Here is a 15,637-nt window from a genome sequence, read left to right on the forward strand (position 1 = left end):
TTTTGTATCCTGCATTTTTTGCTGAATTTACTTGTTTGGGTTTTTTTTTTTTTTTTTTTAATGCAAAATCTTTATTTTCTACATACAAGACTGTCATCTGTGAACAGAAATAATTTTTCTTCTTTGTTTCCTATTTGGATATCTTTTATTTCTTCTTGCCTGATTGCTCTGGCTAGGACTTCAGTACTGTGTTGAATAGAAGTGGTATGAATGGGCATCTTTGCTTTGTTCCTGACCTTAGAGGGAAAGCTTTCAGTTTTTCACCATTTAATATGATGGTAGCTGTGGGGTTTTCATATAAGACTTTCATAATGTTGAGGTAATTTCCTTCTATTCCTAGTTTGTTGAGTGTTTTTATCATGAAAGAATGTTTCATTTTGTCAGATACTTTTTCTTTATCATTTGAAGTGATCCTGTGGTTTTGTTTTTAATTCTGTTAATGTAGTATATTACATTGATCACTTAGTCATGATGTATAGTCCTTTAATGTGTTATTAAATTTGGCTTACTAGTGTTTTGTTAAGGATTTATGCATGAATATTCATCAAAGAGATACTGTTCTATAGTTTTTAGTATCTTTGTCTAATTTTGGTATCAAAGTCATGCTGACCTAATAGAATCAGTTTGGAAGTTTTTCTCCTTTTTACTTTTTCAGAAAGTTTGAGAAGGATTCGTGTTAATTCTTTAAATGTTTGATAAAATTTTCTAGCAAAGCAACCTGGTCCTGGGATTTTCTTTGTTGGGAGGTTTTTGATTACTGATTCAGTCTCCTTACTAGTTATAGATGTGTTTGGATTTTTTATATCTTCTTGAGTCAGCCTTCGTAAGCTGTTATGTTTGTAGAAATTTATCCATTTCTTCTAGGGTATACAATTTGTTGGTGTATAATTGTTCATAGTAGTCTCTTATGATCCTTTTTATTTTTGTGGCTTCAGTATAATGTCTTCTCTTTCATTTCTGATTTTTGTTATTTGAGTCTTGTCTCTTTCTTAGCCTAGCTAAGGGTTTGTTAACTTTGTTGATCTTTTCAAAAGCCAGCTCTTAATTTCATTTTTTTTTCTATTCTGTATTTCTGCTCTAATCTTTATTTCCTTCCTTCTGCTATCTCTGAGTCTAGTTTTTTCGTCTTTTTTTTTTTTTTTTTTTTTACACCCCCCCCCCCAGCTTAGTTTGTTCTTCTATTTCTGGTTCCTTGTGGTATAAAGTTAGGTTGTTGATTTGAGATGTCTTCTTCTTCTTCTTTTTTTTTTTAAATGTAGGCATTTACATCTATAAACTTTCCTCTTTTGTTTCATTCCGTAAGTTTTGGTATGTTATGTTTTTGTTTTCATTTGTCTCAAGATATTTTCTAATTTCCTTTGTGGTTTCTTCTTTGACCCATTGGTTGTTCAAGAATGTGTTTTTTAAAACAATTTGCACATATTTGTGAATTTTCCAGTTTTCCTTTTGCTATTTATTTCTAGTCTTTCTTCTTCACTTTTAAAGGATTATTTCTCTGGCTATAGAATTCTAGGTTGGTGGTATTTTTCTTTCAACACAAAATATTTCATTACACTCTTCTTGCTTGCATGGTTTATAATGACAGTGTGCTATAATTCTTATCCTTGTTCGTCTATAGGTAAGGTGTTTTTCCCCCTCTGCCTCCCCTGAAGATCTTTTGTCTTTGGTTTTGTTCAGTTTGAACATGATATGCCTAAACATGGGAGTTTTTGTATTTTGTTGTTGTTTTGGTTTTTGGTTTATTGGGCAGGGTGGGTATTTATTGTTTGGTGTTGAGCTTCCAGGTCTGTTGCTGAGTGTTACCAGTTTTTGTGAATAAAGATTTATCAGAACACAGTCACTCTGGTTGTTTACATATTGTGTATGTCTGGTTTAGTACTATAATGTCAGAGTTGAGTAGTTGCGACAGAAACCGTATGGCCTAGAAAGCCTAAAATATTCACTCTTTGACCCTTGCATTAGTGAGCCAGATGATCTAGATTTTAGTTCTTACTTTGCCATTAATAAACTGTATCACTTTGGGCAAATCATTTAATCTGTGTGCCTTTCAGTTGCTACATTTTGGAGGAATTTGGACTAGATGCTTTCTGTTCTACCCAGGTTTAGAAATTTGTAATTCTGTTTGCTAGTACTGTGTTTGAAGATGTATCCTCTTTTTATTAAGAGTAATATATTACTTTGTTAAATAGTAGTAAAAGAGAAGAAAATGTTAGGACACGTTTTTGGGTAATTTTATTTACAAATTACTATGCTAGATTTGGATAAAGGTACTTTACTTTCCTTACTACTTTTTAGCAGTGTATTTGATTTGAAACTGTTTTAGTTTACAAAACAAAAAAATTACATTAGAACCCTTACTCTATCATGACTGTATTATCTTTTGCTTTAAAATAGATATATACAATTCTAATTTGGAAGGTGTTTCAGTCTTCTGAATATATCACCATTACTGTCGTCTAGAAGTTGCTACTATTAGAATTTTCCAGGAAGATAATTATGTTGGCTTTGATCATTGTGATGAAACTTAAAAAATGTATAGCTATTGGTTGGCAGGCTTTTTCTGTGTTTTTATTTTTCTAAGTGGGGAGACTGCTTATCATAAGATATTGTTCATATCATTCAGTGATATCAAAATTTTGTCTAGTGTATTTACTACATTCAAAGCATTTTAATTTAATAACATGGAGTTACCACATTTCATAAGGTGTTCAATGCTTTAAACACATTTTGGATTGCAAATAAATTCTGAAACTTCCTATCACCACTGTGATTAATTTTAGTTGTAGAAATAAAATCTGAACCACATAAACAAGTTTTCAGACATTTTCAAAATTTGTTCTAGAAATCTCACTAATTAACAATATATTGTGGTCAGTTTAAAGTTATTTTAAGATAAATTAGAATTTCTTAAAAATTATAGAAGGCTCTAAAATGCTTTTTAGGCAAAGAATAAAGAAGAGAAACCCTAGTATTTGTAGAAAAGTAAATAAAATAAAGCTTGTCCGTCATAAACTGGTAATCTTCTGATGTCAGACTGCCTTTTTAACCTCCTTACCTTCTCTGTTTTTGTCTTCCTACCTGTTCTTTTTTTGTGATAGAGTTACTGGTCTGCAAAGTCTCCAGTATCTCAAACTGTCTTAGGAGTTGTGAAGTGCGTGGGCTTCTGAAAGAAAAGATTGTCTTAAATATAAAAACAAGTCATTATAAATGACCTCATTTTTTTAAACAAGTTGCCTCTTTTCCTGATTTTCTTCCACAAATACTTGTTTGCCTAAAATAATCTTTAGCTCCAAACTTTAAAGAATTGTTTGCAGTACAGGAAGCTAAAGAAACAATTTTAATTTATTGTAGATATAGTATAATTCAGGATTCATTCTTAATATAAGAGAGAGATAAATCAGTAGATCATGATATCACAGATAATGCATAAATGCATTAGAAGATGTTCCAAATAATTATATTCCTCAGCTCTTTTGTAAAGGAAATAAAATTTGAATAAGAAACAGTATGTTACATGGGAATTTTTTTATCGACTGTGCATTTTAGAACAGCATTGTAATTAGCATCTGCTTCTGAAATGTTAGACTTACTTAATTTTTACATATGTAAGTTTGTATTTACAGATATATATGGTTTCAAAGGTTATAGCATAATTAAAATGTGAAAGAATGCACTGATGAAACTTGTATAACTTGTGGTATATACAGTTATTTTATAACTTGCCATTTTTGTTTTGCCTTAGGGGAAAGTTGACCTATAATATATAGGACAACTAACCATGTTACTTCTCTGCATGTTAACAGAGAATAGGAAATACACAAATAAGGGTTGTGTTTTTCTTCTCCTCTGAGTTACTTTTATTTTTTCCCCTTAGAATTCCTTGATCTATGAACTTTTCTCTGTTATGGTTCATTCCGGGAGTGCTGCTGGTGGTCATTATTATGCATGTATAAAGTCATTCAGTGATGAGCAGTGGTACAGCTTCAATGATCAACATGTCAGCAGGGTAAGGAGGTGTCCTTTAAGATTATTACTCTGCAAGATGGGAGTAAGAATGCTTCTAAACAACAGTGAGTTTTATTAAGAATGCGTGAATCTGTCTGGTGGTACATCTTAAGACCCATATCAAATCTGTCTTTAATTTTTGCTTTTAGTAAAGTTCTTGCATTTGTTTATTATTTCTTTGTTTTGCTTTGTTTTGTTTGGGGCTTGCTGAATATCTCCAGAGATAGACTACCAATTTTCCTCTGGGCCTGAGCCTTCATAGGTGCTACTTGTGCTTCACGTGTGATCAGGAATGCTAGAACTGACTGGCTGGTAAGCAGCCACTGATTATGATTAAATTTTGTGAATTGGTAGCTGTGTGAGCAATCATGAAGGTCTTTCATAGCATTTAACTCTGAGGTTAAAGATTGAGTTACATATTGACATTAATGTGATAGTGTTATAGAATTTGCAAAAAAAAAATCATGTAACACATTTTCAGATAACACAAGAGGACATTAAGAAAACACATGGCGGATCTTCAGGAAGCAGAGGATATTATTCCAGTGCTTTCGCAAGGTAAGCAATTTCCTAATTTTCAGTGTTTAAAAGTTAGAATTAATTATAGCTTCTCAGTGTTTTTTATCATCAAAGATTTAACCAAGGGATTGACAAACTACAACCCATGAGCCAAATCCAACCTGCCTCCATATTTTGGAAATGAAGTTTGAACACTGACATAGCCATTTGTTTCTATATTTTGTGTTAATGCTTTTACACTATAATAACATAGTTGAGTAGTTGCAGCACAGACCATATGGCCTGCGAAGCCTGTGATTTTTACTGTTTGGTCCTTGCTGGAAAAAACTTGCTGGCCCCTGACTTAACTGTTGTATGTAGACATTCCAGTACACAATTTTGTTAAAGACTTTACTGTATTACCAAGAAGAGATACGGAATCTTCTCTAAATGTGATTTTCCTCTTATCTGGAATGTTTTAAATCTGAATGTGTCTGTGAACAGTGGCATGATTTCCTAATTGTTTTTTTAAAAAATCACGATTTAAAGTAAATATTTCATGCTTAGAAGTGGAATCTTTATAATCTACTTTTTATCCCTATTAATCTTTTTTATGTTTCTGCTAGTTCCACAAATGCATATATGCTGATCTATAGACTAAAGGATCCAGCCAGAAATGCAAGTATGTTTACCTATAGTTATTTGATTTTAATTTGTGTTATAAACTAATTTCTTTTCTAAGTATGCAAACCCAGATAACTACTTTTAAATGATAAGATAATTAAGTTGTTTTATGCCTGGAAGAATTTTTTACAAAGACTGTTATAAAATAATACCAACTGGTAAAGACCTTAAAAAAATGTCGTTGAATTATTTTTTAATATATGAAGAGACAAAACTACATTAAATAAATTGAATGTTTATTAGTAGTAAGATTATATTATGTGCAGTCTGATGTAGGGATCATAACATATTTGGAATTATTGCTTTTAAAATATTGCAGTGTTTGTTTTTTCTTGCTAATTTTGACTCAGGCTGTATTACAAATGTATAGGGGGTGTGTACAGATATATATACAGGTGATGTGTTTGCTCATAGTCTTTTCATAATTAAAAAAAGTAATCACAATCTTTGATTTCAATATATTTCCTTTGTTTAGAAACTACCGTTGCTGTTAGTAAATCTGTTTCAAGCATTATGTTTTTATTCACATTTTTGTAAACCCTCATTAGATGGTGAATTCAGTTGGTACAAGGCTTAGGACTTAGCCATCTTTTCACATAAAGTATATTTCAGGATCTGTCATATAGTAACATTCAATAATTTACTATGGAATTAATGAAAAAATAATTGGACATTATGTAAGTCATTTCAGAACAGAGATTTAAGAGCAGAAGTAGTCATTTGTACTGTATTATAAAGAAACTACCCCAAAGAGTAAGCTGTCCCAGGTCATAGCTATCTGGAAGTAGAGACAGTATTATAATTCATGTCCCTCATGTGGACCCAGCCTTCCAATAACGCAGTAACTCAGCCTTCCTTTACTCCTCCAACTCTAGTTTTGTTATAAAGCACCAGAGGGCGCTGTATTATATGATATGGAATATTTTTTAAATTAGAGTTCTTTCCTAGAAGCAACAGCTTTTACCTTTTACAGACACATGCTATTTTTGATAAAAATTATTTTCCCTTTTTCATGCCAAATGATCATTGGCTTCATCAAATGATGTCATCATTTCATATAGTCCCTTTGAATACTTTGAGTTACGTATGAAGTTGTGATTATTAAGAAAAACTTTTGTAAAAATGATTATATGTGAGTCTATAATAATCATTTTTTGCATGTAATTCTTTCTTTTAACTAATTGTTTAAAAGTAGCCTCACAAATTATATCAGGTTGTCTTCACATTGCTATAAAGAAATACCCAAAACTGAGTAATTTATAAAGAAAAGAAGTTTAATTGTCTCACAGTTCTGCAGGCTTTGCAGGAAGCATGATGCTAGCATCTGCTCAGCTTCTGATGAAGCCTCAGGGAGCTTTCAGTCATGTCAGACGGCAATACGGGAGCAGGCATTTCACATGGCAAAAGCAGGAGCAAGCAAGTTCTGGGTGTGGGGGAGGGGTGCCACACACTTTTAAATGACCAGAACTCATGAGAACTCAGTATCACAAAGACAGCACCAAGCCATGAGGGATCCACCCTCATGATCCAGACATCTCCCACCAGGCCCCACCTCCAGTATTGGGGATTACAATTCAACATGAGATTTGGGTGAGGACAGATGTCCAAACTATATCACAAATAATCATCACTTTTTGTATTCAAATGAATCTTGACCATATAGAGAGAAATCCAGTAGATGAAGGTGTGAGTTTTATGACTCTGCATTCTTTGGTTAGGAGGCAGGTAAACAACTACTCATTCTTTGGTTTGCTTTGAGAACACGGGAAAGATAATAGTAAACAAATAGGTAGTATTTGGTAGCAGCAACAGCAGCAGCATTTATTAAGTTTTATTGTATCTCAGGTGGTAACTTTATGGGGTAGATGATATTAATAAGCTGAAGAGACCTATGTTGGAGAAGTAAACTTGCCCAAAGTCACACAGTTTGATGGGATGGCATGATTTGAAGTCAGAAATTATTCTATTTTCAAGTTGCAGAGAGCTTTTTCATTCTAAAATATTAATCCACGTATTGGAGTTGCTCTGGAGCCAGGAGCCATTTTGAATAAATACATGGCTCTTTAAAATATGAGACCTAACCATGTGTCCCTGTTAACTATCTCTTAACCCTTTTCTGGACGAAGCTTGTTATCCAAGTTGAGAGAGGGATATAATGGAAATATATCTCCATGAGTGCTATAGTAGAAGTATATACCATGAGAGCATAGTGAAGCAGGATGAATAAAGGGAGCTCAGTTTCAGTGACACTGTTTTATCCTGTTTTTATTACTAATAGAATTTCTAGAAGTGGATGAATACCCAGAACATATTAAAAACTTGGTGCAGAAAGAGAGAGAGTTGGAAGAACAAGAAAAGAGACAACGAGAAATTGAGCGCAATACATGCAAGGTTGAATTCCATCATTTTATTTTTAATTGAAAGTGCTATCTTTAAGCTTAGTTAACTGCAATTCTAATGACTGACTCACTGGGTTGATTCTGTAGACAGTTATGCTATCATGATCATTGAACAGTGTAACCAACTATACTATAAAGGTAAAATTTGATTTGATTTGATTTGATGTGTAAAAACCCAGAAACACGTAGTGACGGTGCTCAGTGCTGGTGAAGCCACAGTTGAGGTAGACACATTCTCTTATCCTACTAAAAGAAAATAAATCAGTAAAAATTGGATAGAAATTGAGTAGTATTTATCAAGAACCTTAAGCAAAATCGTATTTTAAAATATAATTTCTCTTATGGAATTATTATCTAATGAAATAATCATAATTACTGTAATACTTTGATTACAGGGATATTCATTATAGCATTTTCCAAATTAGGGAAAAATTGGAAACAACCCAAATGTATATCAGTAGGGGAATGATTACATAAACATGATACATGCTTATAAGGAAACATACAGTTGTTAAAATTAATGTTTTTGAATTTTTGTATGGTGTGAGACATAATCAGTGTCAAGTACTAAGTGAGAAAGGATAGAAGAAAGAATGATCTCAATTATGTTCTTTTAAAAAATTAGAGTATTTTGACAATTAGGAAAAAATGCTGTCTACAGAAGAATTGAACTTTGTCTCTTGTACTGCAGAGTTGATGATGATATTTTACATTTTCTAGATAAAATTATTCTGTTTGCATCCTACAAAACAAGTAATGATGGAAAATAAATTGGAGGTTCATAAGGATAAGACATTAAAGGAAGCAGTAGAAATGGCTTATAAGGTATGTTTAACTGCATCATTGGCATTTACTTACTAATACAACAGTATTAACATAATTTCCCAATTTTTTATTATGGATAGTAGTTATATAAACACTGGCAGTAACCTTGGTAACCAGTTAATTTATCTCTTACTGAGTATATTTATACCTCTCCTTTGGAGCATAGTCAGTTGATTTTGAAAATTTTCTCTCTCTGGAAGCCATGTAAACTTTCTAGATCCCAGAATTAAAATTAGAAACAGAATGTTTATTTGCTCTTTCTGTTCATTTAACATACATTTCTTGAGTGTTTACTGTATGAAACATTAGCGATATTAGAGTGAATAAGACAACATGAGGTGTTAGAGATACGAAAGTGAACAAGACGTGGTCACTGCCTTCATGGAGTTTACAATCCATTGGAAAGAACAGACAAAACATATGTAAACATCACAGTTTGCAATTATTTTATTATTTAGATGCTGTAAATACATTAGTATTAAATTGAGAAAATTTATTTTGAGACTTTAACCATGAGAAAGGGAGGCAGTGATGCAAAAAGTTGAGGAGGAATATACTGGTCCATAGTCAGATGCATTACCCACTCGGTCACTGGCCCGTGCTCAAGGAAGAATATTCTAAGTAGAGTGAACAGCATATGCAAAAGTGCTGAGGTGAGGAGGTGCTTGGCACGTTTAAGAAACTGAAGAAAGGAGCCATATGTTTAGATTGTTTTAAGTGAGCACAGAGTAGCATAAAATGAGATTAGAGATTTTGTGAAATAGAAGTTTGCATTTTGTTCTCTAAGAGTAGTGGAAAGTTATTAATGAGGTTTGAAAGGCAAATGGGGTCACGCTGTTTCACCAGATCATTCTAAATGTCATTTATGATACTTAACAAATTAAAGTTTTCCCCTTTCCATATAAGCATTAACAGAATGACTGAAATTAAACCATCATTACCTAGAGAAAAAAATTGCATGCTACATCATTTTGTGTGTAGTTATAATGGAACCAATAAAATAACTAAAAATAACACACAAGATAGCTGACATTGTTTCTCAAAGTGTGATCCAGCACAATCTGCACCAGAGTCACATTCTTATTAAAAATGCTAATTGCTGCAGATGAATCAGAATTTCTCTGTTGGAGCCCGGGAATAGGCATTTTAACACATATATCAGGTGATTCTTAGACATAGTCAAGTTTGAGAATCATTTATATTATACATCTGGTCCTGCATAGCACTTATCAGTATTGAAATTTTACATTTAATTGTTTGACTATTTTAATTAATATTACTGTCCCTCACTAGACTATAAGCACATACAAGTGCAAAAACCATTCTGGTTTTGCTCATAATTTTATTTTTAGTATTCTTCCCTGGTATATAGAAAAGTCAAAAATGGTTGGGTGTGTTGAATGGATAAATGAATGAACAAACATTAAGATGGATGGATGGCTCTGGATTTGCCTCATTTTGGTAAAAATTCTTTAAATATAATGGTGGACTGCAAGCATTAGTCTTGAAAATAGGAAGTGTGAAAGTTTGCAAATAAAAAGAAACAAACAGAAGAGAGAAATAAGTCAATCTTACATGCCAAAACTAGAGCTTCATTGTTGGGGATGGAAGTTGGGGAGGAGTAGAGATCAATGGGGATACACTGAGCCTTACAAGTCCTTCTTGAAAATCGTAATCACAACCTTAAATGAACATTGAATACTTCTAAGCAATCCTACTATGTTTCTCTAGGAGGCTTATTTCCTATCAAGAGAGTTGTTGCAACCAGGGTATGTCATCTATTAGTGACATAAGCTAGAAGGAAATTTTATGATAGAAATTCCTATACCATGAGCTGTAAGTATTCTGGAGGCTAATATTGAAAGGGGATATCTGGAGAGGAATGAGGTGGCACCTGAGAGACAGAAGCCATACCCTTTGTGATGGCTTTATGAGACATGCTGTCCTCCTGTACTTAGATTGTTACTAGATACACGAATTATCAATTCTACTCCAGATTGGATTAAGAAAACAAAAGATGCATATTCTAGTTGGCTGTTCGGTTGTTTTCTTCTGTGTTTCCAGCTTAGTTGATTACGAACAATTGTTATAATACATTGATTTTGTTTCTACATCTAAAGTTTATGAAGTTTACTTTTTAAAAACAAAAATGTATTTAGTACATGCTTTATATGATTTGAGGGATAATGAAACATAATTATTTAAAAATAACATTTAAGTTGTGCCTGTAACTTTGATGTCTTTGATGCAAATCATAAATGTGTGGATTTTGTTAGGGCCTATTGTAGTGTTATTACCCAACAGACTAAAACACTGTGTATTTATATATGTATATATATTTTTTCTTTCTGGGGGATTACTTTCTTTTAGATGATGGATTTAGAAGAGGTGATACCCCTGGATTGCTGTCGCCTTGTTAAATATGATGAGTTTCATGATTATCTAGAACGGTCATATGAAGGAGAAGAAGATACACCAATGGGGCTTCTACTAGGTGGCGTCAAGTCAACATATATGTTTGATTTGCTGCTGGAGACGAGAAAGCCTGATCAGGTTTTCCAGTCTTATAAACCTGGAGGTGAGCAATTTTACACTATTTTTAGTTTTACTGTACTTAAAATGTTCATGAGAAAGTTTTTTTTTTTTATTGTAGAAATGAACATAATTTAAATTTTTCATATGGTCTTAAAATGTAGAATAATTTTGACAGGTTGAGAAGTACTCAGCAACAGCTTGGAATTAAGTTCTAGATTACTTGCAAAGAGTTGTATGCATAATTTTAAAAACAACAAAAAAACAGCAAAACTTCTAGCTTATGGTCTTCAGTGGGTTTTTTCTTCTCCAGTGTGCAGTCCAGAATCATTCTGGATGCTGTCAATCCCTAAAGTTATCAATTGCTCTCTTAGGAAGATCTCTCTTTCTCTTTCTCTTTATAGAGAAGACCTTCGTCCAAAAAAAGTATATTCCCATAAAGTCTTAGAAGTCGAGGCTGTTTTTCAGGATTTCTTTGGAAGGGTGGATTCATTATCCCATCCTTGTCAGCATTTAAAATTTTTCTTCATCCTCTCTATTTCTACAGGTCCCAGGGACTTCAGCTTTTCTTTCTTCATTAAATCTATCACATTTACTCAGCACATTGAGTTTTTTGTTTGTTTGTTTGTTTGTTTGTTTTTCCTTTGAGACTGTTTAGGAAAACCAGAATATCATGCCCCTAGTTTTCCCAGAGACAGTTTCCCTGTAGACAGTTACATGGTCTGTTCATGTACAGAGTTTTCTATAATTACCATATGTAAATTGTAACAAATAGAAGAAAAGCAAAATGTTTATATAATTTTACAAAATCCTTACTGTTGTGTCTTGACCCTAACTCCTTTGCATCAGTGGTTAGTCAGAATTCAGACTTAGGTTTTCTGTGTTTTTTTCCTAAAAGTTGAACTTACAAAACCTTATTCTGCCCTTTTACAATAATATTCATCTGTGGATCCTGTATATCTCCTTTTTAAATGAAGGCCTCTCTTTACAGAGTAGGTTAGATATAGTATTCTTTCAAGGAGTCTACCTCTCTTAAGTGGGAAAATTTTATTTCTGAAAACCTTATGATGCCTACTTCAACTTCTAAGACTCTACCCTATCTTTATTATAAAGAGTCCCATAAGGACATTTCCTTGTTTTTGTTTTTTCTTTTTTTTTTCTTTTTGCTAGACAGGGAGAAGAATGATTAAGATATAACATGAGTCAGCAGTAATACCTCTTATTTGAAAGAGAACTCTAAATGCTAGTGTGGATTGTAAGACTTATAAAGTAGTCTTTATTCATTAATAATCAAGATCTTAGTGGAATATTTTGTCAAATTTAGATTAACAACGTAGGAAAAAAACTGAGGGTTGACATAAAACAGGTTAAAACAGATACAGAATAACTATGTATGAAATGCGGTGTTTGAAGATCATTTATTTTTCCAGTGATTAAGAGTTTAGTTATAAACATAACCTCCTGAAAACAGAAGAGAAGAATTTGGGATTAAATTTCAATATAAAGGATTTAAGTGAGAAAACAAAGGCATAATCAGAACAGTTTTTGTGTGGAATTTTCCTTGGGATATAGAAAATATTATTTTGAGGATAGGAAGTCTTTGATGATGAACAAGGTCTTGAGTGACTTAATTAGGGGTTTGTTCAAAAGCAAGCAGGAGTGCTATGTTGCCTTTAGTATTTGTTTTGCAGTATCTGGTGATTTATATTTATTCAGTGTTGTTGTTTTCATCTGTACTTGGAAGTTTGGATTTTTCATCTATTAGAAACACTTTAAGAATGCATTACTCATGTGAAATACATTAAAAAATAACCTCCAATTATGTGTTTATGTCTTCAAATGTGACAGAAGTGATGGTGAAAGTTCATGTTGTTGACCTAAAGGCAGAATCTGTAGCTGCTGCTATAACTGTTCGTGCTTACTTAAATCAGACAGTTACAGAGTTCAAACAACTGATTTCAAAGGTAAGTTTTAAAAGAGGTCTGTAAATACATTTTTGAGTGCCTGCTGTGTACAAGACACTGTGTGATAGTTATGAATAAGACACATGCTCTACCTCTAGGAACTAATATTTGTAGTTAGGAGACAACTAGAGTTAAAAGAAACAGATTGAGTAAAGTGTAGAGGTAAGAAAGTGTGAGGCAAGTACATATAACAACTTATATGTGTTGGCTGGATTATCATAAAATACGGGACTGGAAATATAAATACAGTTTATTTCATGAAGAGCTTTAAACAGTAAACACGAAAGTTTGGGTTCCTTTTTGGTGTAGGCAATAAGAAGTCGAGTTTTTGTTTTCGTTGTTTTTAAGCACGGCAATGCTGCATTTAGTTCTGGTGACACTAGATTAGTGTTCCACATGCCTTGAGGGGAGTCAGGAATGGAGAGGAAGAAACTGTTGAAATAATTCAAGTGCAGGTGTATGACTGGAAATGAGAGAAGGCATAGAATCCGAGAGAGAGAATCTGTAGGACTTGTAATTGTTAAATGTTGGAGTAAAGCAGATGCACCAATGACCTGAGCCAGGGGTTTCAAACTTGGGTAACCAGAAAAGTAGGGATACATTTAATAGAAATAGAGGAGGAAGGTGAGGGTGTAGACTTGACAGGGAAGGTGATGAATTAAATACTGGCACCGTTATATGAGCTAGTGATAAAGAAAATAGGCTCATTCAGATATTTTGAGCAGGAAAAATATAACAATGAAAACATTCAAATTTTGGAGGGCAAAAGGATTAGTCCACACCAGACAAATGATTATCATCCTTTCAAGGGTCCTATACTCTGCAGAACTTTGAGCATACAAACCAGCAAATTTTGCAGGGTTCTCGAACCATAGGTTAATATCCCTGGTGTAGTGGAAGTTGTTCCATAATTACAAGTCGAGTTCCAGTTTTCAGTCATTCATCTTATGGTAGTCTTGTCTTTCATCTCATTATCTGGGGTTGTAAATACCTGTTTAACAGAGTTGTAGTGAACATTAATGAAAAATAAATAAATGCTCTGTGGAAAAAAATTGTAAGGTATCATGTAAGAGTTGGTGGTTATTATGTTTAAAAAAAGTCTGTATTTTGACTTCTATATATGACTTCTAACAATTTTGCTAAAGTAGTAACCAGGAAACAAATCATTTTGTGAAATTTTGTGATGAAATTGCTTGTAAATGCATACTATGTTGTGATAATATACTGTATATTACATTTTTAAAATATGAATGCCAAATGTAAAAAAATTTAGTTTAATGAGCACTCACACATAATACAAAAGAAAGAGATACAATAGTTTCTTCCCCAAGAAGTTAATAATCTTATTGAGAAAAATATGTCTATAGAGAATAAAGGCAGTCACAAAACATCATGTGAACAAATACAGTATTTTTAACCAGCCTGCTTAAGAATTAGGTATTTATAACTGATGACCTTTGTTGCATTGAAAATAGTGTTCTTTTAAATGATGTGTTTTTGTCTGCTGCTTTCATGTAAAATTTATAAAATGACTCCAAAAATTAAAGATGTGGACTTTCAGAATAACTTAAAATTTTACCTACTAATCTTCTCATTTTACACAAAGGAAAATTGCTTATTGCTTTGATAAAAGTATTGACAACTGTTCACAGACTACAGAAGGGCCCGTCAAAAGCCAAGAAGTTCAACGTTTTGATACCAGCAGTCAAAAAGTCAGTTATGCAGTTTCTTTGGAATCATATCACTCATTTACTTGGCAAGTTTGAGAGGAATAGAGTTTCTAGGAGAAAATCCTTACCTTTCAAATAGTTTCAGAGCATATATTTATCAGTGGTACTTTGTTCTCCTGATTTGCAGCATAATTTATGGCTATAACTAATTTTTCCCTTCAATTATTCAAAAATTTTAAAACCTGTACTAAAATTATTTTTCTCTCTGCTGCTTTTGAGAAGAACTCAGCAGTGTCTTGCTTTCCCATATTTTTAAGTCAAGCAGAATTATTTTTGAAAGAGTACTTTTTATTAAATTGCTTTCATTATAGGCCATCCATTTACCTGCTGAAACAATGAGAATAGTGCTCGAACGCTGCTATAATGATTTGCGTCTTCTCAGTGTCTCCAGTAAAACCCTGAAAGCTGAAGGATTTTTTAGAAGTAACAAGGTATGTCATTTATTTTTTAATTACTATTTTCATTATAAGCCTGGCCTCCACAGCTATTCAACATCTGTCTGGAACTTAATTTAAAATTCTCAACCCAATAATTACCTTCCTTTGTAGTCAGGTCAGGTTAGCCTCCTTTCTGTCCTGTGAATCAGTCCTACTGGTTCTCCTCTTCTTTGCCTTTGTTCATATGCACTCCTACCTGGAGTGTTCTTCCTCCTCTCCCTGTATTTTTTTGTTTTTTTGTTTTTTGTTTTTTGTTTTCAGTCCCCAGTTTAGTCCTACCTCTTTGGTGAAGCCTTCATAACCATTTCTGTCCACAGTGATTATGTCCCCTGGATTTTGTTTATTCTTGAGCTTGTCCCATAAAGCAGTGCTTCGTTGTGAGGGTAAGAGGCATACCTGGTATAGAGAAAATTATAATCTTGAGTTCACCCAACATTATTCCCTTTGCTTACTCATTTTTCTCTGTTGGAAATGAGAAAGTTCATGTTAGTCCTCTTCTTTTGTCTTGCTATTATTATGTGTTTCATCATTTATCATTTTTCATATATGTTTTTATCACTTTC

The 15,637-nt window shown here is 32.9% G+C and overlaps 1 protein-coding gene across 3 annotated transcripts in view; it reads left to right on the forward strand.

The window, feature by feature from the left end:
* Positions 1–15,637, forward strand: part of USP47 (ubiquitin specific peptidase 47) — a 117,150-nt gene that overhangs the window by 83,657 nt on the left and 17,856 nt on the right. For all 3 annotated transcript variants that reach the window (XM_011971489.1, XM_011971490.1, XM_011971488.1), the window contains 8 exons: positions 3,875–4,006; positions 4,487–4,563; positions 5,130–5,185; positions 7,466–7,578; positions 8,307–8,411; positions 10,782–10,989; positions 12,792–12,907; positions 14,949–15,068. In XM_011971489.1, coding sequence (XP_011826879.1) covers positions 3,875–4,006; positions 4,487–4,563; positions 5,130–5,185; positions 7,466–7,578; positions 8,307–8,411; positions 10,782–10,989; positions 12,792–12,907; positions 14,949–15,068 — 927 coding nt within the window. The remainder of the gene's footprint in view (positions 1–3,874; positions 4,007–4,486; positions 4,564–5,129; positions 5,186–7,465; positions 7,579–8,306; positions 8,412–10,781; positions 10,990–12,791; positions 12,908–14,948; positions 15,069–15,637) is intronic.

This window comes from Mandrillus leucophaeus, unplaced genomic scaffold, assembly GCF_000951045.1.
Source record: "Mandrillus leucophaeus isolate KB7577 unplaced genomic scaffold, Mleu.le_1.0 Scaffold1228, whole genome shotgun sequence".
NCBI classification, from domain to species: Eukaryota; Metazoa; Chordata; class Mammalia; order Primates; family Cercopithecidae; genus Mandrillus; species Mandrillus leucophaeus.